Source organism: Hyla sarda, chromosome 1 (assembly GCF_029499605.1).
Source record: "Hyla sarda isolate aHylSar1 chromosome 1, aHylSar1.hap1, whole genome shotgun sequence".
In the NCBI taxonomy this organism is placed as follows: domain Eukaryota; kingdom Metazoa; phylum Chordata; class Amphibia; order Anura; family Hylidae; genus Hyla; species Hyla sarda.
Window position 1 is genome coordinate 528,216,317 of NC_079189.1, and position 27,883 is coordinate 528,244,199.

A 27,883-nucleotide genomic window follows, 5' to 3' on the forward strand; every position below is an offset into this window, starting at 1 on the left:
TGTCTGCAGATTGTATTGTATTGTATATATCATCTGCTCAGCTCCTCCTGCTCTATATTGTATATATCATTTGCTCAGCTCCTCCTGCTCTATAACATGATACCTGCAGATTGTACTGAATTGTATATATTATCTGCACAGCTCCTCCTGCTCTATAACATGATGTCTGCAGATTGTATTGTATTATATATATCATCTGCTCAGCTCCTCCTGCTCTATATTGTATATATCATTTGCTCAGCTCCTCCTGCTCTATAACATGATACCTGCAGATTGTACTGAATTGTATATATTATCTGCACAGCTCCTCCTGCTCTATAACATGATGTCTGCAGATTGTATTGTATTGTATATATCATCTGCTCAGCTCCTCCTGCTCTATATTGTATATATCATTTTCTCAGCTCCTCCTGCTCTATAACATGATGTCTGCAGATTGTACTGTATTGTATATTCATCTTCTAAGCTCCTTCTGCTCTATAGCATGAGGCCTGCAGATTATACTAAATTGTATATATCATCTGCTCAGCTCCTCCTGCTCTTTAACATGATGTCTGCAGATTGTATTGTATTGTATATATCATCTGCTCAGCTCCCCCTGCTCTATAACCTGATGTCTACAGATTGTACTGTATTGTATATTCATCTTCTAAGCTCCTTCTGCTCTATAACATGAGGCCTGCAGATTGTACTAAATTGTATATATCATCGGCTCAGCTCCTCCTGCTCTATAACATGATACCTGCAGATTGTACTGTATTGTATACATCATCTGCTCAGCTCCTCCTGCTCTATAACATGATACCTGCAGATTGTACTAAATTGTATATATCATCTGCTCCGCTCCTCCTGCTCTTTAACATGATGTCTGCAGATTGTATTATATATATCATCTGCTCAGCTCCTCCTGCTCTATAACATGATGTCTGCAGATTGGACTGTATTGTATATATCATCTGCTCAGCTCCCCCTGCTCTATAACATGATGTCTGCAGATTGGACTGTATTGTATATATCATCTACTCAGCTCCTTCTGCTCTATAACATGATGTCTGCAGATTGTACTGTATTGTATATATCATCTACCCAGCTCCTTCTGCTCTATAACATGATGTCTGCAGATTGTACTGTATTGTATATATCATCTGCTCAGCTCCTCCTGCTCTATAACATGTTACCTGCAGATTGTACTGAATTGTATATCTCATCTGTTCAGCTCCTCCTGCTCTATAACATGATGTCTGCAGATTGTACTGTATTGTGTATATAATCTGCTCAGCTCCTCCTGCTCTATAACATGATGTCTGCAGATTGTACTGTATTGTATATATCATCTGCTCAGCTCCTCCTGCTCTATAACATGATGCCTGCAGATTGTACTGTATTGTATATATCATCTGTATATATCATCTGTACATACCTGCTGAAGGGACTGCATATTTAATGTGACAGGTTCTCTTTAATTCTCTTAATTTTTTCCGTACTTTCAGAGTTGCTGGTTCATAGCATTCATAAATTGACATGTTTGGAAGAAGTATCCATTGTCTTACCAAACAATACACAGATAGTAGATAATTTACCAGATGATTTTGAAACACTTAAAAGGATGAAGAAAATTGTATTTCAGAGTTCAGAAAGTGATATTAATTCAGCAAAATTCGGTAAGTCTTATCATGTCTGCAGATCATTGTCTTTATTAGTACATATACTGTATTAGTCTGAAACAGAATCACATTTAGCCCAGGTTCACATATTGCTGTTGTGCTCCCAAATTTTGATTATGGAAACCATACTGAAAGTCTATATACAGTAAAAGTACAGTACAATGTAAGTGAAAAGGGTTTTAATAAAGCCTATTCACTTATAGAGTCAAAAATCTGCAGCAGACTCTAGACATACAGATACTACATATCTGCAGTGTGCCCTATCTTATGTTGCAGATTTATAGGCTGTTTCAGCTATGTAAATTTTATGCTATGTGTTAAACCTGCCTTAAAGTTTTAAGTGAAAGTTTACCTGATCCTTTTCTCATATTCTTTTCTATGATGCTCAGATGATCGGTCACCCACACAGTTTTTTGTATGCAAATATCTGTTTTATTGCAGATAAATTTATCCAAAGCTTTGTAGATCTGGAAATTCTGCACCTAAATTTCAAAAAACTTCAGGACTGCAATGGCCTGGTAACCTCACTCACAACTTGTAAGAAGCTGAAAGAATTGGATCTACGTGGAACACGACTACAGGACAGTGACATGGCTTTAATAGGTAATAATTTTACAGTGATTTATGTCATCAGGGGAGAAGCTATAGGGTTTGCAGAAGTAACAGGTCCACCTGAACCTGGGCCCAAATGCCCCTCTACAAGAAAAGAATACTCCAGTGTTACAAATATCTAGGTGGGATTTTTGCCATGAGGTGAGATGAATGACTCGCCTCAGCTGGTGCCCCTACCATGAAGGGAGAGGGTCAGTCGTTTCCAACACTGAAGCATCCTGGCTCAGCTCTTAACAGTGTTTCTGCCTGCTCATACTGAGCACTGAGCCTGGATGTTTATTGCAAATAGCCACCAGCAGGGGTACAGTAAAAAGGGGGAGTTGGTGCATGTGGCTGGGAACAGAGTACAGGATGAGATGGAGGATGCAGCAGCATACTTGCTATCGTTCAGCACTTCTTTATTCCTCCCCTTCTCATGTGCTCTGCCCAATATATCTTTTCTCTCCTATATAGCAGTTGGATCACTGAGCAAAGGGAAGGTGAGGGTACACAGCACAAGGAAGAGATAGAACAACAGAGGGAGAGGAAACAGCTGTATCCCCTTCCCTTCCTCCCAACCTCTCCACTCCTCCATAACCTCTCCTTTTTTATTAAGGAGCAGACAGGGTGCTCTTGGGCAGCGATTGGGTGTGGTTAGAAGGCATGTGTCCCTCTATAGAGGGAATGTGGCCCTCTATTCTCTCTGCAAAAGTTGGGAGAAATGCATTATGCCACCCTAGTAGCCTGAACTGTTTTCTGATCTGGGATGGCAGCAGCATTGTAAGCATAGCTCCTCTTAACTTCTGGTTTTCCTATTGAGAGTGGGCTTATAGGTGTTGTAGTGCATCTAGGAGTAGTAGTGCCTTGCGGATGTAAATGTTGGTGTTACATGGCAGGGTGATAAAGCAACCCTGAGGGTCGCCTGTGAGCCAATCAATACCTGTACAGCTTGTTACGGACACAGCATACAAAGAGACAGTATAAAGAGGGAGTAAACCTAACCCCATGTATGAACCAGAACACAGATGTTCTTCCATTATGGTGGCCCCAATGAGACCATACATTAAATGGTCAAAATGTATATGCACCATTTAATACTACATTTATGACACGATAGCTGAGCCATGGACAGGGCCGCCATCAGGAATTTTGGGGCCCCTTACACAGCTAAAGACCTGTCCCCCCCCGCGTGCGGTTGCCCGCCCCGACTCCGCCTACAGGCCCCTGACTCCACCTCTAGACCTCTCCTACGACCCACACCCAATTTTTTTAAAATTTCTTCTTAGTACTACAAAGAAAGGCCGATAGGGCCGATGCCCGGCATTAACCCTTTAGACGCCGCCATCAAAGTTGATCGCAGCATCTAAAACGAAAGTATCACGGCAGCTCAGCGGAGCTGATCGGGGCTATCGCGAAACAAAATCGCGATGTCCCGATCAGCTTACCGGACGACAGGAGGGTTCTCACCTGCTTCTCTGTTGTCCGATCGGCGATCTACTGCTCACTGCGCCGGTTACAATGATCAATGCTATGCAATGGCATATCACTGATCAGTGTATGCAATCAGAAGATTGCATGCTTTAGCCCCCTATGGGGGCAAAAAAATTAATTAATAAATAAAAAGTGTAAACTTTTTTTATTTTTTATAAAAGTTCATTAAAGGGGTACTCCGGTGGAAAACTTTTTTTTTTAAATCAACTGGTGCCAGAAAGTTAAACAAATTTGTAAATTACTTCTATACTTAGTACTTCCAGTACTTATTAGCTGCTGAATACTACAGAGGAAATTATTTTCTTTTTGGAACACAGAGCTCTCTGCTGACATCACGAGCACAGTGGTCGCTGCTGACATCTCTGGCCATTTGAGGAACTGTCCAGAGCAGCATATATTTGCTATGGGGATTTTCTCCTACTCTGGATAGTTTTTAGAATGGACAGAGATGTCAGCAGAGAGCACTGTACTCGTGATGTCAGCAGAGAGCTGTGTGTTCAGCAGCTAATAAGTACTGGAAGGATTAAAACATTTTAATAGAAGTAATTTACAAACCAGTTGATTTAAAAAAAATGATACGTTTTTCCACCGGAGCATCCCCCCTTTTCCCATTTTTTCACCCCACAAATAATTTTTTTTTGTTTCACCGCAGGTTATATTATAAAATAAGTGATGTCATTGCAAAGTACAATTGGTGACGCAAAAAACAAGCCCTTATATGGGTCTGTAGGTGCAAAATTTAAAGCAATATGATTTTTAGAAGGGGAGGAGGAAAGAGCAAAAATGCAAAAAAAAAAATGCAAAAATGCAAAAACTAAGGGGTTAAAGGAGTAGTTCAGTGCTGAAAAACTTATAACCTATCCTTAGGATAGGGGATAAGTTTCAGATTGTGGGGGTCCGACCGCTGGGGCCCCCCGCAATCTCCTGTATGGGGCCCCTGGCAGCCCCATACAGGTGTGTTGATCACCGCACGAAGTGGCAGCCGACACGCCCTCTCAATACAACTCTATGGCAGAGCCGGAGATTGCCGAAAGCAGCGCTCCGGCTCTGCCATAGAGTTGTATTGAGGGTGTGTGTCAGCCGCCGCTTCGTGCGGTGGTCAACAGTTGCCGGGGGCCCCGTACAGGAGATCGCGGGGGGGCCCTAGCGGTCGGACCCCCCGCGATCTGAAACTTATCCCCTATCCTAAGGATAGGGGATAAGTTTTTCAGCACTGGACTACTCATTTAAGGGGTTATGCAATAACAGCTATATAGAGGGGTTTAAGGGTATGTGTTTCATATAGTTGGGGTAGGCCCCTTTGTTAGTATTTTTACTCCCATATTAACTCCCAACTATTAAAGGAGTTGTCTGGTAAAAAATAACTGGATAAGTTATAGATCGTGGGGGGTCCAAGCACTGGGGCCCCCCGCTATCTCCTGCACGGGTCCCGGAAGTTGGCTGGAAGGGGGGCATGCCGTACCCTGCACGTAGCGCCATCCGACATGCCCCTTTATGTACCCATAAAGATACATGCTTCATGCGGGGTACAGACGTCAGCTTCCGGCCCCATGCAGGAGATCGCGGGGGGCCCAGGTGCTTGGACCCCCCACGATCTATAACTTATCCCCTATCCTTGGATAGGGGATGTCATTTTTCACCACACTACTCCTTTAACAGAGGGGCCTACCCAAACTTTATGGAAGCAAGCAGCAACTTTGAACAGAGAGGCCTACCCAAACTATATAGGGGGCTCCATATTATTTGGTTAGGCCCCTCTGTTAATAGTTGCCACCATAGTTGTGGTAGGCCCCTCTCAGAGATGCCTACAACTATATTGGGGGAAACTATTAGCAAAGAGGGGCCTACAACAACTATATGGGCCGGGGCACAACTTCCACTATATGGTTGTTGTAGGCCCCTTTTTGCTGCAAATGGTTGCCCCCATTAGTTTATGCCTGAATGCCTCTGAGTCCTCATCAAATCTTTTGCCAAGGCACTGGCAGCAGGCCCCAGCTCAGCTCAGCTGCCAGTGCCACCTGCTGCGCTATGCAACTGCTCGCCTCTGGGCCCCCACAGCCCCAAATGATCATATATTTAGATTCGTATATACATTTATTATGGCGCCGGCATTGCGCTTATTTAGGACTGCCACCCCACCACTCACCTATTCACCATCCTTACTGCCAGCGGAGCGGAGCTGCGGGCGGCGCACCTGACTTTCTAAGCAGGCAGCAGAGAGACTCTCCTCTGCTCAGCCTCCGTGACAGCGCTACTGTGAGGCGGCGGCTGTATCAATGCGCAGGCAGCGCAGCGGCAGTGCGGGAGTAAGTAGTACCACTGCAAACCTACCACCGACCACTGCAAACCTACCACCGACCACTGCAAACCTAAAGAGACAGGACCATGTGCAGAAGCAGCATCATCGCGGCAGCGCCAGCGTGTGTGACCCAAGATAACTGGCGGGCCCACTCACTGACTAAAAAATAAAAAGGTCCAGGGATGGCCGGGCCCCCCCTGAAGCTCCGGGCCCCATACAAGTGTATGGATTGTACCCCCCTGATGGCGGCCCTGGTCACGGATAATGTATCTTCCAATGAAGCTTTCTCCAGAGATAACAGATAATTGTGTGCTCCTTAACAACTTCTATAACAAATAACCCTTAGTACCTACACAAAACAGATTTTAATGCAAGGTAATTTTTACAACATATTTAACTAAGATTCAAAAGAAAAAATAAGTACACCCTTCCTATTTCTACCATCATGAAGATAATAATGAGCAGCCAGGTACTTCTAATAAAATCCCCCAAAAAGTTAAGCCACTGTCCAGACCTCAACCCCATTGAGATACTGTGCAAATAACACATGCCCTAAAACATTTAACCAAAGCAATGCTGTAAAGAACAACAAGCCATAATGTCTCCAGAGCTATGTGATAGAAAGAAAAACTTTATTTTACGTTGTTGTGGCTTAAAGATCTTGTCCAGGCTTTAAAAAATGTAATATTAGATTGCGGGAGTCCGATCCTTGTTACGCATATCTATTTAAAGAAGTTGTCACACTTGTGTGAGTTCTGCAGCCTCTTCAGTGTTACCTGTTGCTGCTCCTTGTATGCAGCATACTATTACTAGTGGTAATGCAGGGAACCGCAGCACTGTCCCATTTCGAAGAAGATAACAAGTACTGCACATGCAAGGTGTTGTAGGAATCCAGACTTGTAATAATTCAGGCCCAGTGCGGTCTGCCAGGATAGCGAATTCGCCATAGTTGAAGAAGCACAAACAACATATTGTGATCCAACAACACGGTTTCTCCCACCAGCTTCAGGAAGAATCCCCCCTTGTTAGTGTGGGTTATGTTTATTTATACCTAACAAAAGGGAGGGTTTACAAAGCCACTCCCACATACAGTACAAAGCCACTCCCATATACAGTACAAAGCCACGCCCATACATACAGTACAAAGCCACGCCCATACATACAGTACAAAGCCACTCCCACATACAGTACAAAGCCATGCCCATACATAAAGTACAAAGCCATGCCCACACATACAGTACAAAGCCACGCCCATACATACAGTACAAAGCCATGCCCACACATACAGTACAAAGCCATGCCCATACATACAGTACAAAGCCATGCCCACACATAAAGTACAAAGCCATGCCCACACATACAGTACAAAGCCATGCCCATACATAAAGTACAAAGCCATGCCCATACATACAGTACAAAGCCACTCCCATATACAGTACAAAGCCACTCCCACATACAGTACAAAGCCACTCCCATATACAGTACAAAGCCACGCCCATACATACAGTACAAAGCCACGCCCATACATACAGTACAAAGCCACTCCCACATACAGTACAAAGCCATGCCCATACATACAGTACAAAGCCATGCCCACACATACAGTACAAAGCCATGCCCACACATAAAGTACAAAGCCATGCCCACACATACAGTACAAAGCCATGCCCATACATAAAGTACAAAGCCATGCCCACACATACAGTACAAAGCCATGCCCATACATAAAGTACAAAGCCACGCCCATACATACAGTCAGCATTAGGTTACAAGGTAATGATTCAGCCTACAGAAGATATGACACCTTCATGTGCCATCAATAACCACCACATCTGCAGTTATGGTGACCAGTTGACAACACATGAACCTATGCCAGATCGCACAATATGAAGGCAATGTGACAAATTAATAATTCCACGACAAAGGACAATAGCTGGTAAACATTAATAGATGATCTGTAGGGGTGCTGGGGGTCAGACCCCATCGATCTAATATTGATGGCCTATCTGAAAGGAATGTACGTATATTATGTAGAAATAATAATGATTGCAAAACAGGAAACTTTTGAAATCATCTCTAGACTAAAGTAACTAAAAAGGGAACCACCCTAATGACCTGTATACACAATACACTGCCTGTGCACTCTTTGCTGAGCTAAAATTAAAAAATAACAAATAAATGATTGAAATGAAATCATTAAAATGTTCATTTTGTAAATGTTATTGTATTGGTTTCATATTGAAGTTGTATAGTCATAGTAGTAATAGGATTGCTGATTCCTGATCATGGCTCCCGGTGTTCTCATCACTAAGTTTATTAAGGACCTCAAGCAGCATTACTGTAGATGTATGACTGTCACTGAGTCAAAAAAGTTAAATGCCTTTGCTAACCTTTGTGTAGCTTCACATATACTGAATCATGCGAATAGGCCCTGGACCATAGACACCACATATTTCTGATTAAGATGGCAGATAGAGTATAGTGTTACGCCGAGCGCTCCGGGTCCCCGCTCCTCCCCGGAGCGCTCGCTTCTCTCTCTCTGCTGCAGCGCTCCGGTCACGTCCTCTGACCCGGGGCGCTGCGATCCCGCTGCCAGCCGGGATGCGATTCGCGATGCGGGTAGCGCCCGCTCGCGATGCGCACCCCGGCTCCCCTACCTGACTCGCTTCCCGTCTGTTCTGTCCCGGCGCGCGCGGCCCCGCTCCCTAGGGCGCGCGCGCGCCGGGTCTCTGCGATTTAAAGGGCCACTGCGCCGCTGATTGGCGCAGTGGTTCCAATTAGGGTAATCACCTGTGCACTTCCCTATATCTAGTCTCCTCCCTTGCACTCCCTCGCCGGATCTTGTTGCACTTGTGCCTAGTGAAAGCGTTCCCTTGTCTGTTCCTAGTCCGTGTTCCTGACCTCCTGCCGTTGCCCCTGACTACGATCCTTGCCGCCTGCCCCCGACCTTCTGCTACGTCCGACCTTGCTTCTGCCTTCTCCCTTGTACCGCGCCTATCTTCAGCATCTTCAGCAGCCAGAGAGGTGAGCCGTTGCTAGTGGATACGACCTGGTCACTACCGCCGCAGCAAGACCATCCCGCTTTGCGGCGGGCTCTGGTGAAAACCTGTAGTGGCTTAGAACCGGTCCACTAGCGCGGTCCTCGCCAATCCCTCTCTGGCACAGAGGATCCACCTCCTGCCAGCCGGCATCGTGACAGTAGATCCGGCCATGGATCCCGCTGAAGTTCCTCTGCCAGTTGTCGCTGACCTCACCACGGTGGCCGCCCAGCAAGCCCGACAGATCGCCCTTCTAACCCGTCAGCTGTCGGAAATGTCCACCATTTCGCACCAACTTCAGTCGCAACTTCTCCAGCAATCTTCTCCTCCGCCAGCTCCTGCACCTCCTCCGCAGCGAGTGGCCACTCCTAGCCTCCGCCTGTCCTTGCCGGACAAATTTAATGGGGACTCTAAGTATTGCCGTGGCTTTCTTTCGCAATGTTCCCAGCACTTGGAGATGATGTCGGACCAGTTTCCTACTGAAAGGTCTAAGGTGGCTTTCGTGTTCTGCCTTCTGTCTGGAAAAGCCCTGTCATGGGCCGCACCGCTCTGGGACCGCAATGACCCCGTCACTGCCTCTGTACACTCCTTCTTCTCGGAAATTCGAAGTGTCTTTGAGGAACCTGCCCGAGCTTCTTCAGCCGAGATTGCCCTGCTGAACCTGGCCCAGGGTGTTTCTTCCGTTGGCGAGTACGCCATTCAGTTCCGTGCTCTTGCTTACGAGTTGTCCTGGAATAGTGAGATTCTCTGCGCGACCTTTAAAAAAGGCCTATCCAGCAACATTAAAGATGTTCTGGCCGCACGAGAGACTCCTGCTGACCTACATGAACTCATTCATCTAGCCACTCGCATTGACATGCGTTCTTCCGGATGGCGTCTGGAGCTCCGCCTGGATATGGACTTTGTTCGCACGAAGCGTTTTTTCTCTCCGGCTCCTCTCTCCTCTGGTCCTCTGCAATCTGTTCCTGTGCTTCCCGCCGCGGAGGCTATGCAAGTTGACCGGTCTTGCTTGACACCTCAAGAGAGGACACGACGCCGCATGGAGAATCTTTGCCTGTACTATGCCGGTACCGAACACTTCCTGAAGGATTGTCCTATCCGTCCTCCCCGCCTGGAAAGACGTACGCTGACTCCGCACAAAGGTGACACAGTTCTTGATGTCAACTCTGCTTCTCCACGCCTTACTGTGCCTGTGCGGATATCTGCCTCTACCTTCTCCTTCTCTACTATGCTCTTCTTGTATTCCGGATCTGCAGGAAAAATTTTTTTGGCCTCTCTCATCAACAGGTTCTACGTTCCTGTGACCAGTCTCGCCAGACCCCTCTACATCTATTGTTTTTACAATAAAAGATTGGACTGTCTCGTACGTTTCCACACACAACCCCTCCTAATTTGCATCGGACCTCATCACGGAAAAATTGAGTTTTTTTTCCTCAGGTTCTTTGGCCCCAAGAAGAGGGGGAGACCCAAGGGGGGGGGTACTGTTACGCCGAGCGCTCCGGGTCCCCGCTCCTCCCCGGAGCGCTCGCTTCTCTCTCTCTGCTGCAGTGCTCCGGTCACGTCCTCTGACCCGGGGCGCTGCGATCCCGCTGCCAGCCGGGATGCGATTCGCGATGCGGGTAGCGCCCGCTCGCGATGCGCACCCCGGCTCCCCTACCTGACTCGCTTCCCGTCTGTTCTGTCCCGGCGCGCGCGGCCCCGCTCCCTAGGGCGCGCGCGCGCCGGGTCTCTGCGATTTAAAGGGCCACTGCGCCGCTGATTGGCGCAGTGGTTCCAATTAGGGTAATCACCTGTGCACTTCCCTATATCTAGTCTCCTCCCTTGCACTCCCTCGCCGGATCTTGTTGCACTTGTGCCTAGTGAAAGCGTTCCCTTGTCTGTTCCTAGTCCGTGTTCCTGACCTCCTGCCGTTGCCCCTGACTACGATCCTTGCCGCCTGCCCCCGACCTTCTGCTACGTCCGACCTTGCTTCTGCCTTCTCCCTTGTACCGCGCCTATCTTCAGCATCTTCAGCAGCCAGAGAGGTGAGCCGTTGCTAGTGGATACGACCTGGTCACTACCGCCGCAGCAAGACCATCCCGCTTTGCGGCGGGCTCTGGTGAAAACCTGTAGTGGCTTAGAACCGGTCCACTAGCGCGGTCCTCGCCAATCCCTCTCTGGCACAGAGGATCCACCTCCTGCCAGCCGGCATCGTGACATATAGAACACAGCTGAAGCAACAACATGTAGCCATGTTAGAAAGATTTCAATTCCTAGGCACACAGTGGCAATAGGGTATATTCATAGATGGCAGATTTGTTTAGACAAATAGAAATGTCTGCAACATATCTGTACAGAGGTGCATAAACCTACATATAAAATTATAAAAATAAGTTACTTATGTGGCAGCACACACTGGAGTATCACCAAATAGATACAATTAATGATATTATGGAAAAGACACAGCCTCAAAAGCTATATCAATCACTGTTAAACAGTACTACCACATGGAAGCACCATCTAATATACAATCAGTATCAGATGGTATAAATACTCTATGGCAGTATTTCTCAAGTGCGGTCCTCAATACCCCCAAACAGGTCATGTTTTCAGGTTTTTCCTTAGTCTTTCACAGGTGATATAACTGTGGTGATGCCTGATTCACTGACCATAATTATTGTAATGACTGGGGGTGGACAGGGAGAATGAGTCCTAAGCTTTCCCTAGAAACACTCTCCCTGCCTACTTGCCCATCCGCCCTAAACGGCGGATCGACAACTTTGCTAAAGTGCAATGGGTGTAAAGATATACAGACAATACAGTACATAGTTGGGGACAGGTCAGAAACATAACAGGAATACAAAAAACAGTACAGATATACAAGGCAGGATATAAATACACTGCTCCAAAAAATAAAGGGAACACTAAGATAACACATCCTAGATCTGAATGAATAAACTAATTATATAAAATACTTACGTCTTTACATAGTTAAATGTGCTGACAACAAAATCACGCAAAAATTAACAATGGAAAACAAATTTATCAACCCATGGAGGTCTGGATATGGAGTCACACTCAAAATCAAAGTGGAAAACCACACTACAGGCTGATCCAACTTTGATGTAATGTCCTTAAAACAAGTCATAATGAGGCTCAGTAGTGTGTGTGTGGCCTCTACGTGCCTGTATGACCTCCCTACAATGCCTGGGCATGCTCCTGATGAGGTGGAATGTCCTCCCAGACCTGGACTAAAGCATCCGCCAACTCCTGGACAGTCTGTGGTGCAATGTGGCATGATGTCCCAGATGTGCTCAATCAGATTCAGGTCTGCGGAACTAGTGGGCCAGTCCATAGCATCAATGCCTTCCTCTTGTACGAACTGCTGATACACTCCAGCCACAAGTGGTCTAGCATTGTCTTGCATTAGGAGGAACCCAGAGCCAACCGCACCAGCATATGGTCTCACAAGGGGACTGAGGTACTCGGTACCTAATGGCAATCTCGGTACCTAATGGCAATCAGGCTACCTCTGGCAAGCACATGGAGGCCTGTGCGACCCCCCAAAGAAATGCCACCCCACACCATCACTGACCCACCGCTAAACCGGTCATGCTAGGATGTTGCAGGCAGCAGAATGTTCTCCACAGCGTCTCCAGACTCTGTCGCATCTTTCACATGTTCTCAGTGTGAACCTGCTTTCATCTGTGAAGAGCACAGGGAGGTGAGTGATGGTTTGTTTTCATTTATTTTGCAGCCCGGGCAGGACGGAGCAGGAATACTCTGCACCAGAATACTCCATTTGATATATAAAAACTGTCCAATAGGCAATGCTTATATAGAAGAATGTAAATGTGCCAATGTGGCATGCAGCTATAAGTCTGTAGACGTGGGCTTATGGTATACATCTGTTGGGAGGAATTGATCCTGATCTTTCTGAATTTTTATGACAAGAAAGTCGATTACTTCATAACTACAGTATATGCCAAGTACATGCTTGATAAAGGCTCACATGGAGCCAAAACGTTGCTTTATGTAACCAAGAAATTCTAGCTCTTCTGCACAAGAACCAGAGGCTGCAATTTGGTGCTGTGGCCTTTGGCTTTTTTTGAACAGTATATGTCAAATAGACCTTCATAGTATTCTGGTTCGGATCATTCACTGGCCCACCATACTATAAAATGATATATGACCTATACCATAGTGCTGGGTATTTATTATTGTAGTAAATCTACTAGTAAGTGCATTAATGATGATATTTGTACTGTACCTAAACATCTTTTGTCACTAGACTAGCACTTTCTGTGAATAAAAATAGTATGAGCCAATAAATACCACCTTGTATTTTTATGGGAAAATAATATGAATTGAGCACACAGAGGGTGCACAGCTCTGCATTAAGCAGCCATGTAGCCTTCATCTGCTGCTATATGAGCTTAGTCCTTTCCTGATATGTCTGTTTTAGTAAATAGTTGTATTCCCAATTAAAAAGTAATATGATCCTATATTCTTAGAACTCTATACTGCACTTTTTTTCTGGTATTCCTCCTGGCAATATATGGTGCCAGGGTGCCAGTGGCGAATTTGCCAATCTTGGTGTTCTCTGGCAAATGCCAAACGTCCTGCACGGTGTTTGGCTGTAAGCACAACCCCCACCTGTGAACGTCGGTCCCTCATACGTCCCTCATGGACGTTTGAGTAGACACATACACATTTGTGGCCTGCTGGAGGTCATTTTGCAGGGCTCTGGCAGTGCTCCTCCTGCTCCTCCTTGCGCAAAGGCAGAGATTGCGGTCCTGCTGCTAGGTTGTTGCCCTCCTACGGCCTCCACCATGTCTCATACTGTACAAGCCTGTCTCATGGTAGCGCCTCCCTCCTCTGGACACTACACTGACAGGCACAGCAAACCTTCTTGCCACAGCTCGCATTGATGTGCCATCCTGGATGAGCTGCACTACCTGAGCCACTTGTGTGGGTTGTTGACTTCGTCTCATGCTACCACTAGAGTGAAAGCACTGCCAGCATTCAAAAGTGGCCAAAACATCAGCAGCATAGGAACTTAGAAGGTGTCTGTGGTCACCACCTGCAGAACCACTCCTTTATTGGGGGTGTCTTGCTAATTGCCTATAATTTCCACATGTTGTCTGTTCCATTTGCACAACAGCATGTGAAATTGATTGTCAATCAGTGTTGGTTCCTGAGTGGACAGTGTGATTTCACAAAAGTGTGATTGACTTGGAGTTACATTGTGTTGTTTAAGTGTTCCCTTTATTTTTTTGAGCAGTGTACTTACATACAGTTCAGAAACCAGAATCAAGATAAAAGGCAGATAAATGAACAAGACTAGATATTGAATAAGTATACAGCAAAAAACAGGAGATGCAGGGGATGAACAGAAGAACTGAATGTCAAACTCTAAACCGGTCAGGAAACATAGAACACAGTTCACACTGGACACAGAACACTCTACACAAACATAGGTGGACACAGATCAGTTTTAAAGTACAGAGGAATCTATAGACCAATGGTAATGTACAGAGGACTTCATCTACTATAACCTTTTTCCAGAAAATGGAATTAAAGATCCCTACTATGTCTTACAAACCAATCCTCAGATGAGAATATCCTCTTAAAGGAGGACTCTGGTGCAGAGTATTCCTGCTTCCTACTGCCCGGGCTGCAAAATAAATGAAAATAAACCATCACTCATCTCCCTGGGTTCCCGCGGAGCGACACTACTGCTGATCGGTCCTCCGGTCCATCCTCTTCATACTTCCGTGTGTAATGAAGCATCACATGGCGCTCATCCTATTATGGGCCGAGGCAGAACATCGCAGCGGCCGGCGATAGGCTGAGCACCATGTGACGCTTCGTTCACACGGAAGTATGAAGAGGATGGACCGGAGGACCGATCAGCAGTAGTGGCGCTCCGCGGGAACCCAGGGAGGTGAGTGATGGTTTGTTTTCATTTATTTTGCAGCCCGGGCAGGACGGAGCAGGAATACTCTGCACCAGAATACTCCATTTGATATATAAAAACTGTCCAATAGGCAATGCTTATATAGAAGAATGTAAATGTGCCAATGTGGCATGCAGCTATAAGTCTGTAGACGTGGGCTTATGGTATACATCTGTTGGGAGGAATTCATCCTGATCTTTCTGAATTTTTATGACAAGAAAGTCGATTACTTCATAACTACAGTATATGCCAAGTCCATGCTTGATAAAGGCTCACATGGAGCCAAAACGTTGCTTTATGTAACCAAGAAATTCTAGCTCTTCTGCACAAGAACCAGAGGCTGCAATTTGGTGCTGTGGCCTTTGGCCTTTTTTGAACAGTATATGTCAAATAGACCTTCATAGTATTCTGGTTCGGATCATTCACTGGCCCACCATACTATAAAATGATATATGACCTATACCATAGTGCTGGGTGTTTATTATTGTAGTAAATCTACTAGTAAGTGCATTAATGATGATATTTGTACTGTACCTAAACATCTTTTGTCACTAGACTAGCACTTTCTGTGAATAAAAATAGTATGAGCCAATAAATACCACCTTGTATTTTTATGGGAAAATAATATGAATTGAGCACACAGAGGGTGCACAGCTCTGCATTAAGCAGCCATGTAGACTTCATCTGCTGCTATATGAGCTTAGTCCTTTCCTGATATGTCTGTTTTAGTAAATAGTTGTATTCCCAATTAAAAAGTAATATGATCCTATAATCTTAGAATTCTATACTGCACTTTTTTTCTGGTATTCCTCCTGGCAACATATGCGTTAGCTTACAACTTAATCATTAACCTAATATCCATAGGTTTACCATCATCTATTCATATTCACCTCTTTGTTACACAAAATTGTATGCAGATTAATGCGGCTGTAGACTTTAACTAACTCATCCTTTTTCCTTACAGCTTCTGCAATGAAGAAATTTACCAGACTGAAAATTCTGAACTTGGCGAAACAAAAAATAATGGCAAAAGATATTTCTGAGACCTTTGGTAAAGTGTGCAGTAAACTTCCTTATTATATTTTATGATTTTAAAATTAAAACCTATCATTTGTTTAGTGTAGGTGGGTGGGAAGTGCATTACTAAAAAGTAAATTATAGCAGAAATCTGTACCAGCTCATAGCTGTTGTAGATGATGCACTTGGGCACCTGTGGTGAATATCTATGTTCTGTATTTATATATAGGTCATTTTTTATATACTTATGGATGAAAAAGTATGGACTTTTAAGTGCAATAGAAAAATATTCAGTTTGGGTTATTGCTTAGGGGAGCACAAAACCCTTTCTACTGCATGACTTGAGATATTAAAGGGGTACTCCGGCGCTAAGACATCTTATACCCTATCCAAAGGATAGGGGATAAGATGCCTGATCGCGGGGGTCCCGCCGCTGGGGACCCCCGTGATCTTTCATGCAGCACCCCGTTACCATGAGCCCCCGGAGCATGTTCGCTCCGGGTCTGATGACTGCCGATCACAGGGCCGGAGTATTGTGATGTCACGGCTCCGCCCCCGTGTGACGTCACACTCCGCCCCCTCAATGCAAGCCTATGGGAGGGGCGTGACAGCTGTAGCCCCCCTTTTAACTATAAACCTTGTTATGGTGCATTTACACCACTTTTTCTTTATACGGTCACCGGAGCTGGCCCGCATCTCATTCATTTGAATGAGCCGGCCGGAGTTAGATAGTGACTGCGATCGACTCATTTTTTCCCCCGTATCTGGTTTTGTGGCCTGACTGAAAACCATAGTATATCACAGTTTTCAGTCTTGCCACAGAACCCGCTACGGGGCAAAAATGACTCACTATCTGACTCTGGTCGGTTCATTCAAATGAATGAGATGTGGGCCGGGTCCAGCTGGGAAGTGTCAAAACCGGGCGCTCCCATATCCCAGCCGGACCCGGCCCACATCTCATTCATTTGAATGAGCCAACCACGTGACCGCATATAGAAAAAGTGGTGTGAATGCACCCTTACAGATATGCATTGGGGTACAAGAGTTTAAAGGGAATTTGTTGCTGTAAAAATCCTATGTAATTTATCAGCATCATGTTATGGAGCAGGAGAAGCTAAGCAGACTGATATCTATTATTGTGGGAAAATATTAAGCATAAAGTAACTTATTTATTAAAAGCCATGCTCTTTCCATTCCTAAAAGTCAGTGGGCAGTGTCACTTGATAAGACCACCCTCTTTACTCCTAAGCATGAAAAGATCAGAGATTTGAATCAATAGCAAATAGGAAAAGATTGTCCAGCACTGTGCTGTGCAGGTAAATTATCCCGGTTTATTTATTAAGCTGCAAAGTTTTCTGGATTTTTTAACAGACTTGTCTTATGCTTGTTCATATGGTGGTACACAATTAAATGGGCACTGTCATGAAGTAAAAAAATTGATATGTTGTAGTACTTAAGTACTACAACATATCTCTAATATACTTTAATAGAAAAAAAGAGATTTTAAACAAGTTTAAAATCACTTTTAAATTCGGCCACTAGGGGTCGCCCTCCTAGTGGCCGAATGCATTTGGCAGTGACGTCACTACTGAATTTCGACTCATTTAAGCCTGGCAATGAGTTGAAATTCAGGCACTGCGGTGCTCGCTCCCGCCTGTCAATCAAACAGGCGAGAGCGAGCACGCTGATAGCTGGGGCTGCGCGCATTGGCCAGCTCCACTGGCCTCGCGCACGGCCCTGCCCACCCCCGTTACCCTGTCCCTGTGCCCACGAGCGCGATCGCTACCATCACCACTAGCGGGGTCCCTGTGCCCACTAGCGGTGTCACAAGAATGCCGAGCGCGGCTCTGTTCCTGTCAGCTCTCAGGGTACGGGAACATATTTAAAAGCCTTGCGCGCAGCTAACGTAGTACTGCGCATGCGCAGTAATACGCAAATAGTGTAGGGCTAACACCAGGCTCCTAGCGCTGCCTACGTTAGCCCTACGCTATTTGCATAGTGCTGCGCCTGCGTTAGCCGCGCGCGAGGCTTTTAAATCTATTCCCGTACCCTGAGAGCTGACAGGGACAGAGCCGTGCTCGGCATTCTTGTGACACCGCTAGTGGACACAGGGACCCCGCTAGCGGTGAAGGTAGCTCTCGCGGGGGGCACATTTGACACCGCTAGTGGGCACAGGGACCCCGCTAGCGGTGATGGTAGCGATCGCGCTCGCGGGAGGCATTCTTGTGGCACTATGACATTAGACAATAGGGTGCCTCCAGCTGTTTCACAACTACAATTCTCAGCATGCATGCTGGGAGTTGTAGTTGGGAAACAGCTGGAGGCACCCTATTAGATAAATAACACTCATGCATAGACGATGTGAGGGCGGAAGCAAGCGCCCAGCAAGGCGTCAGTGACGTTGCGCCTGTTGGGAAGCGCTGCTTCCTGCCCTGCTTTATAGAGCAGATTTAGAAGCACTAAATCTGCTCTATTAAAGCGATGAAAAAAAATTTTGAAGCCAGGTAGGGGGTTAGGGCTAGATTACTACTAGGTAGGGACATATTAGATTATATAGTACTTGGTGGGAGCTACACTTTAAGTATATACAAGAGGATGAGCCAATAATTAAAGGAGAACTATCGTGATAAGTTTAAGATCGCCGGGAGGGGTTTGGGGTTCCAACCATTGGGGCACTTGTGATCTCCTGCATGGGAACCCGTATCTGGGAATGGAGAATGTCGACCCCCCCCACAGAGTGGTAGCCGTAGATAGCCAAATGCTATATCTCCAGCCCTCCTATAGAGATACATAAAGGGTCGTGTCGGCCGCCGGTTCGTGTGAGGGTTGAAACACCCTGTTCCTGGGCATAGCCAGCGTCCCGTGCATGACATTTCGGGGATCCCCAGTGGTTGAAACCCCCGCGGTCTAAAACTTTTCCCCTGTTTTCAGTCATTTTTTCAATAAAATGCCAGCCATGCTGCCAACTGCCATAGAATATTAAATATGCCATTTAAAATAGGATTTATAGTTAGTGGAACATTACGAGTCTATTGTATGCCATCCGTTTATGAGATTTGAACCTATACAAGAAAACAAACCTTGTGTTATGTTATTTACCACATACTCTTTGTCAGCTATAGCACTGGGCTCCCTTTTTTACTTGGAGAAGTTATGGCTGCCAGTCGGAGTTGGCATGGCTCATTCTGCCAAACTAATAATTGAACAATTTCAAAATCTTCCAAATCTCAGGTTCCTCGCCATGTTGGAGATATTAGATGATGATAGTATTGCATTATTAGGTAAGTCATTGATCTGCAAGTTTCTTTTCATTTTATTCTAACGTGTTTACCATGGTTCTCACCCCCATTACATCTTAGCTGATAATAAACTCGTTTCCCAACTACACTCCTCAAAACTGAAATTGCCACACAAAGAAACAAAGAGAAGCCGTAAGGTTATGCAAATCAAGGAAGTATCAGGTGACGCTAAGATCTGCAAATGATCAAGTTTTTAACCACCTAGCTCCTACCTGTGACATGTGGAAGCAGATTCAATTATAAAAAAGCCAGATATAAAGCAAATTTTTTCAGCCATATGATGCCTTCTGTTCATCTATGTGCCAGTTGTCACCACTTGCCACAAACTGAGAGGGACAGAATCCTTGAACTGAGAATCCTTGGTTTATCCTTTCAGCAGATCAATGTGTGTGCAGGCCAGGATGTCAGCACTATTCAATGGTGTGTATCCCAGCGGTTGGGAGACCAACAATGAACTGGAATTCAATTCAAAAGTTTGAATTAGTTGGGGTCTGGGTGTGGGAGAAGCACGCAGCTGACTTTCTACTCTGCTAATCTTGTTGGATAAGGCAGGCTCCATAGACATAGGGGGAGATTTATCAAAACCTGTCCAGAAGAAAAGTTGCTGAGTTGTCCATAGTAACCAATCAGATCACTTCTTTCATTTTTGAAAAGGCCTATGAAAAATGAAAGAAGCAATCTGATTGGTTACTATGAGCAACTTTTCCTCTGGACAGGTTTTGATGAATCTCCCCCATAGTATAAAACAACGTGCATATAGAAGGAATTAAAGGTAGCACCCACCCAAGGGTGAGTGTTACTTTTCATTCCTTCTATAAGCAAATTGTTCCCTGAAGTTCCACATGCCTTTTAAGAAGATCTAAGCACCCCCCTGTGGATTTAGATTGGTTATACTGTTTCTGAATTTGTGAATCCTTGTGTTCGGAGTTGCAGTGTCTGTTAGTATAGAACGCAGGGAGAGGAGGAGAGCAGAGAACCAGTGAGAGAAGTGCTCAGCTGCGTGCTTCTCCTGGCTTATTTTAGTGACTAGTGGGGGTCTGAACATTCAGACTCAAAAGCAAGTCTGTCCAGCAAGTCAAAAGTAATGGTTTTAGTCCCATGTGATGTCTAAAAAATGTATATAGTTACAATAGTTAGGTGTCCAAATACATGACCATATAGTAAATATAGCAAAACCCAGAAGTAAATTCTAAAGGGAAGTAACAGTTTTGCTGTGTAAATGTTTCTCCATTTTTCTTGTTTTCTTGCTAATTATAATTACATAAACAATGATTAGACATTGCCTGTGCCCTTGGTCTTTGTACACTGCCCTACAACCACCTTACCTTTGGGGAAAAAGATCAAATGTACAGATATTCTTGGGAAATATACACTGCTCAAAAAAATAAAGGGAACACTAAGATAACACATCCTAGAACTGAATGAACGAATGAACTAATCGTATAAAATACTTTCGTTTTTACATACTTGAATGTGCTGACAACAAAATCACACAAAAATTATCAATGGAAATCAAATTTATCAACCCATGGAGGTCTGTATATGGAGTCACACTCAAAATTTTAAGTGGGAAACCACACTACAGGCTGATCCAACTTTGATGTAATGTCCTTAAAACAAGTCAAAACGAGGCTCAGTAGTGTGTGTGGCCTCCACGTGCCCGTATGACCTCCCTACAATGCCTGGGCATGCTCCTGATGAGGTGGCAGATGGTTTCCTGAGGGATGTGCTCCCAGACCTGGACTAAAGCATCCGCCAACTCCTGGACAGTCTGTGGTGCAACGTGGTGTTGGTGGATGGAGCGAGACATGATGTCCCAGATGTGCTCAATCGGATTCAGGTCTAGGGGCCAGTCCATAGCATCAATGCCTTCTTCTTACAGGAACTACTGACATACTCCAGCCACATGAGGTCTAGCATTGTCTTGTATTAGGAGGAACCCAGGGCCAACCGCACCAGCATATGGTCTCTCAAGGGGTCTGAGGATCTCATCTTGGTATCTAATGGCAGTCAGGCTACCTCCGGCAAGCACATGGAGGGCTGTGCGGCCCCCAAAGAAATGCCACCCGACACCATTACTGACCCACCGCTAAATCAGTCATGCTGGAAGATGTTGCAGGCAGCAGAACATTCTCCACGGCGTCTCCAGACTCTGTCACGTCTGCCACATGTGCTCAGTGTGAACCTGCTTTCATCTGTGAAGAGCACATTGCGCCAGTGGCGAATTTGCCAATCTTGGTGTCCTCTGGCAAATGCCAAACGTCCTGCACGGTGTTCGGCTGTAAGCACAACCCCCCCCCCTCCCCTTGTGGACATTAGGCCCTCATACCACCCTCATGGAGTCTGTTTCTGACTGTTTGAGTAGACACATGAACATTTGTGACCTGATGGAGGTCATTTTGCAGTGCTCCTCTGCTCCTCCTTGCACAAAGGCAGAGGTAGCGGTCCTGCTGCTGGGTTGTTGCCCTCCTACGGCCTCCTCCCTGTCTCCTGATGCAGTGGCCTGTCTCCTGGTAGCGCCTCCATGCTCTGGACACTTTGCTGACAGACACAGCAAACCTTCTTGCCACAGCTCACATTGATGTGCCATCCTGGATGAGCTGCACTACCTGAGCCACTTGTGTGGGTTGTAGACTTCGTCTCATGCTACCACTAGAGTGAAAGTACAGCCAGCATTAAAAAGTGACCAAAACATCAGCCAAGAAGCATAGGAACTGAGAAGTGGTCTGTGGTTACCACCTGCAGGACTACTCTTTTATTGGGGGTGTCTTGCTAATTGCCTATAATTTCCACCTGTTGTCTGTTCCATTTGCACAATAGCATGTGAAATTGATTGTCAATCAGTGTGGCTTCCTGAGGGGACGGTGTGAGTTCACAGATGTGTGATTAACTTGGAGTTACATTGTGTTGTTTAAGTGCTCCTTTTATTTTTTTGAGCAGTGTATTACAAATAATATCGAAGAACACAGCGGGCCTCATTTACTAAGCCGAACCTGACAGTTTTTATTGGGTTTGGTGGACTAAATTTAGGCGCACGCCTGTGCGAGACTTTTTGCAACATGTTTGGAACAAAAATAGTCTACATTCTCACAAATCACTCTACAAAGGGGTGCGGCTTATCAAAAAATGGGCGTAACCTGACATTTTTCAAAAATCACTCAGTTTTTTTGTCCAAAACCCAACGAAAATGCAGAAAAGAGTGAATTTTGAAAACCCGACTGCCAGAGGCTGGTGCAAAAACAGGTAAAATGGTTGTTTTTTCCCCCAGCATGGTTCTTATGGGCAATATGCATAAAGTAGGTAAACCAAAATTAAAAAGACTGGTTCACTTAACTCTAATTTCATCTGAACTTATATTCCTGACTTGATAGGATATATGGACAAATATTTGATTTTTATACCTTAAATGTGTGGAAATGTTACAGTTTACAGTTTCTAACAATCTGTGATTTATTCAATATTTATTGCACAACTTTATTTGTAGGATTACTAACATAATCCACTTTCAGCCTTTTCTTCTATCTGGTCTGTAGAATATTGTCGTTATTTCGCAGCCTCAGTGTCAAAATGCACGCTCAAATGATATTCCCAAATTGGGAAAGTGAGTTATTTCTTAAATAAAATCGTTATGGTTCACAGAGCAGATTTTACACCCAACTCAATTTCTCAGGAATTCGGCAAATGCTTTGGAAATTTCATGCTTTTGTGTGGCTGGTTGTTGGGGTGATGTCTCTTGCCTCAGATGTTCACAGACCTGAAGAGCCACTGTTGTTTATTCCCACATTTTTTTGTTCCTTCTGGTGTGGACAAAACAGTAAAGTTAGTAAATAACACACGTAAGTAGAAGAGGACAAAAAAAACCACAACAAACAAAAACCCTTCACTTTTAGTAAATCAGAGCTAGCATGTTTTTATGTCCCTTGTAAGTCTCTTCCTTGTTCTTGCTCTAGTTTCGTAATACAGAGTAATAAAGTGGTCCCTCAAGATATGATGGTAATTGGTTCCGGGAGGACCATCATATCTTGAAACCATCATATGCTGAGTACATATGTCTATGGAAAACTGGTAATTGGTTCCGGAGCCCCGAGACCATCAAATGTTGAGTACATATCTCTATGCAAAACTGGTAATTGGTTCCTGAGTCCATGAAATTTTAACCAGGGGCCAGGCCCGAGGTGGGGGTTTTGTGCCAGGCCCGAGGTGGGGGCTTTGGGCCAGGCCTGGTGGGGCTATGGGCCAGGCCTGGTGGGGCTATGCTTAATAATAGAAAAGATGACCTTTCATCAGGCACTCGGAGGTCCAAGGAAATCTCACAACCAGGTCATGGAGGTGGATACGAATTCAAGCTTTATTAGTATACAACAACGCGTTTCGGGGTTAGCATACCCCTTCTTCAGATTGACAGATTTGTACAGTACAATGCAACAATGAAGAAGGGGTATGCTAACCCCGAAACACGTTGTTGTATACTAATAAAGCTTGAATTCGTATCCACCTCCATGACCTGGTTGTGAGATTTCCTTGGACCTCCGAGCGCCTGATGAAAGGTCATCTTTTCTATTATTAAGCTCATCAACAGGATCTCCCTTTGGATCCATCCTGAAGACCTATAGGCTTGCACGGATTCCTCTATGATTACCTCAAACTGAGGTATATGCGTATATACTATATGCTCCAGGTGAGCGGCCATCTATTAGACCCCTTATTTTGGGTTTTTGAAAAAAAATTTTTTTAGGGTAATGCACTAGGCGCCTCCTTAGGCCTTTTCTCTTTTCTTTTGCTTACTGGTGGGGCTATGGGCCAGGCCTGGTGGGGCTATGGGCCAGGCCTGCTGGGGCTTTGGGCCAGGCCTAGTGGGGCTATGGGCCAGGCCTGGTGGGGCTATGGGCCATGGGCCAGGCCTGGTGGGGCTATGGGCCAGGCCTGGTGGGGCTTTAGGCCAGGCCTGGTGGGGCTTTGGGCCAGGCCTGGTGGGGCTATGGGCCAGGCCTGGGGATTTGTGCTGCGCTTAAGAGAGGAGGGTTAATGCTACCACTGCCATGGGGTGAGGGGTTAACTTGACCCTTCACCCCATGGCAGCGGCAGTTTTATCGTTGCCGCTGCATGAGGTGTTAACACTGCCGCTGCCATGGGGTGAAGGGTTAAGTTAACCCCTCACCCCATGGCAGCGGCGGCGTTAACCCCTCACCCCGCGGCAGCGATAACACTGCCGCTGCCATGGGACGAGGGGTTAACGCCACCGCTACCATGGAGTGAGGGGTTAACGCCGCCGCTGCCATGCAAATGAGCATTCACCAGCTCCACGTCTTCCTCTCCCGGCGGCGCTCCTCGACTGAGGCGCAGGCCAGCAACGTCACTGTCATGTGACAATACATTGTCACATGACAGTGAGGATCCGCACGCCGCAAGGAGGCTGCACCGGCACCACGGGGGTTAGCTGCTCTGGCATGCACCGGTATGTAAACCTGTTTAATAGCCCAGCGGTAGTCCGGTAGCAGCTGCGGCAGCCAAATTTTAATGATGGCCCCGACAAAAAGTATCGTATGTCGATACTGCTTTCAACATACGATGGCCTCTGAGAGGCCATTGTATGTTGAAAATAACGTATGTCGAGGCCATCGCATCTCGAGGGATTACTGTACTTTCAGATGATTCAGAGCGTATAGTCCAATGTGTGGGGTTTTAGAGGGGTTCTTATTAAAAATTTGCTCACAAAGTGGTCTACTTACAGAGGGGCAGTTTTTAAAGTCTATGATGGGAGAAAAATCGATCACATAAAAAACATGAGATGTCTTCTCAGGAGCTTTCACTGTAGATTGAGGATATTTTGTAGATATCAGTACGCGATCACAAGGATATAAGCTATGTGATGTTAAATGATCCTGTCTAGGTTGAACAATGCAAACAAGGGACTGGATTATTAATATACAGTATTTCAAAATGTTAATTCTAAAAGTTCTTAAAAATGAAATACCTTTGTTTTTTAATTTTATAGCGAAAGAAGCAAAATATGGAAATTTGAAAAATCTTCAACGTCTTGATCTGCAAGTTAATTCTAATATAACAGAATCTGGTTGGACAACATTCTTTGAACAGGCCAAAGACCTGCCAGAGCTAAAACATCTGGATATCAGCCGGATGTACACTCAGCAGATCAAGTCTCATGCAACCACCGTGACATCCTTTGTCAAATTTGTGTCCAGACTTCCCAGTCTGGTGAATTTATTAATGTACGGGTGGCTGCTGGATGAAGATGATCTGAACATGTTCAATGCTATGAAAGAAAATCATCCTCAGTCCAAGAGTTTGACTATTTACTGGCAATGGGTTTTGCCCTTTTCACCAACCATTGAGCATTGAAGGCCTAGGGTATGCTGCTGCATAAAATAACATATATTTAGGGCTTAAGTCCTGCAGGAACGCAAGGGAATGGAGTTCTAGCACTTTTTTTCACAGCAGAAACACTGTTCCGATTAGCAGGAGTCCTGCAGGACCCAGACCCTGAGTGGAAATCTAGGGGTAATTTCCCAAATTTTTTCCTAAGACTTGCCTCCTGCATATAGGGGAGATTTATCAAAACCTGTGCAGAGGAAAAATGGTGCAGTTTCCTATAGAAACCAACTAGATTGCTTCTTTCATTTTAAAAGAGTTCTGTGAAAAATGAAAGAAGCAACCTGGTTGCTATGGGCAACCGCACCATTCTTCCTCTACACAGCTTTTGATAAATCTCCCCCATACTGTATGTAATTGCCAATAAATGTGTAATGGTAAGATTAAAAGACTAAAATGCATGTAGTAAGGTAATATTGTATGAAGGTCAAGAAATTACTACAATCACACTTATATAATTTTTTATAATTATTTATAAATAGAATTTTTAACCTCTTAAGGACGCGGGGCGTACCTGTACACCCTGTGCCCGGTCCCGGTCTATATCGCGGGGTCACGGGTCTAATGAAAGCCAGGATCCTGGGCTAATAGTGTGCAGCACCGATCATTGTGCCGCGCGCTATTAACCCTTTTGACGCGGCGTTCAAAGTTGATTGCCGCTTCTATAGTGACAAAAATACACTCTCGACAACTCAGTCGGGCTGATCGGGACCATCGCGGTGAAATCGTGATGTCCCAATTAGCTAGAACGCGAGCAGAGGGTCCGTTACCTGCCTCTGGCGCGTCCGATCGGCGATTGATTGCTCCAAGCCTGAAATCTAGGCTTGAGCAATTGACCGCCAATAACACTGATCATTGCCATGGTAATGTATGGCAGTGATCTATCTAGAAGGTCAGTGTGTGCAGTATTACAGCCACTAGAGGGGGCTATAACATTGCAAAAAAGTGTGGAAAAAAGTTAATAAAAAGATCATTTAACCCTTTCCCTAATAAAAGTAAGAATTACCCCCCTTTTCCCATTTAAAAAAACTGTAAATAAAGATAAAAATAAACATATGTGGTATCACCGTGTGCGGAAATGTCCGAACTATAAAAATATATTGTTAATTAAACCACATGGTCAATGATGTATGCGCAAAAAATTTCTAAGGTCCAAAATTGCGTATTTTTGGTCACTTTTTATATAATGAAAAAATGAATAAAAAGCGATCAAAAAGTCCGATCAATACAAAAATGGTATCGCTAAAAACTTCAGATCACTGCACAAAAAATTGAGCCCTCATACGCGGAAAAATAAAAAAGTTATAGGGGTCAAAAGATGACAATTTTAAACGTATTTATTTTCGTGCATGAAGTTATGATTTTTTCCAGAAGTACAACAAAATCAAACCTATATAAGAAGGGCATAATTTTAATCATATGGACCTACAGAATAAATATAAGGTGTCATTTTTACCCAAAAATGCACTGCGTAGAAACGGAAGCCCCCAAAAGTTACAAAATGGCATTTTTTTCTTCAATTTTTTCACACAATGAATTTTTTTCCCGTTTCGCTGTGGATTTTTTGGTAAAATTACTAATGTCACTGCAAAGTAGAATTGGTGGCACAAAACATAAGCCATAAAATGGAATTTTAGGTGCAAAATTGAAAGGGTTATGATTTTTAAAAGGTAAGGAGGAAAAAACGAAAGATTTTTGCCACAATTATGGATGAAGCAAAGTGTAACAAGGATGCATATAGGACTGTTCACAGAGTGGCCTAAAATACTGTAAATCTAATTATTTATTCTCTAATAGCATACATGATATGTTTGCTGGCTCCAAGGAAATAGCATTCCAAACATAAAGCAAAAAATTCAGCACGTTTCTATGAAAAAGTACAGAAACGTTTCATGACAGGTCTGATGCACTAAAAAGTGTTAGCTGTTGTTTCACAGACCAGACATGAAACTTTTTTGTACTCCGGTGGAAAACATTTTTTTTTATTTTTTTTAAATCAACTGATTCCAGTAAGTTTAACAGATGTGTAAATTACTTCTATTAAAAAATCTTGATCCTTCCAGTACTTATCAGCTGCTGTATGCTCCAGAGGATGTTGTATAGTTCTTTTCAGTCTGACCACAGTGCTCCATGCTGACACCTCTGTCCATGTCAGG

General features: G+C 44.8%; 2 protein-coding genes across 2 annotated transcripts in view; both read left to right on the plus strand.

The window, feature by feature from the left end:
• The window catches only part of LOC130273987 (baculoviral IAP repeat-containing protein 1-like), a 173,715-nt gene that overhangs the window by 98,549 nt on the left and 47,283 nt on the right, over positions 1-27,883 (plus strand). Inside the window, exons 9-14 of the mRNA XM_056521698.1 lie at positions 1,491-1,661; positions 2,106-2,267; positions 15,986-16,072; positions 19,155-19,319; positions 19,398-19,499; positions 25,333-25,641. Of these exons, the coding sequence (XP_056377673.1) occupies positions 1,491-1,661; positions 2,106-2,267; positions 15,986-16,072; positions 19,155-19,319; positions 19,398-19,499; positions 25,333-25,641 (996 nt within the window). The remainder of the gene's footprint in view (positions 1-1,490; positions 1,662-2,105; positions 2,268-15,985; positions 16,073-19,154; positions 19,320-19,397; positions 19,500-25,332; positions 25,642-27,883) is intronic.
• Positions 1,426-25,916, plus strand: LOC130291163 (baculoviral IAP repeat-containing protein 1b-like). Its single transcript, XM_056539642.1, has 5 exons — positions 1,426-1,661; positions 2,106-2,267; positions 15,986-16,072; positions 19,155-19,319; positions 25,333-25,916. The coding sequence occupies exons 1-5, from the start codon at positions 1,607-1,609 to the stop codon at positions 25,695-25,697; spliced, it is 834 nt and encodes a 277-aa protein (XP_056395617.1). The 5' UTR covers positions 1,426-1,606; the 3' UTR covers positions 25,698-25,916.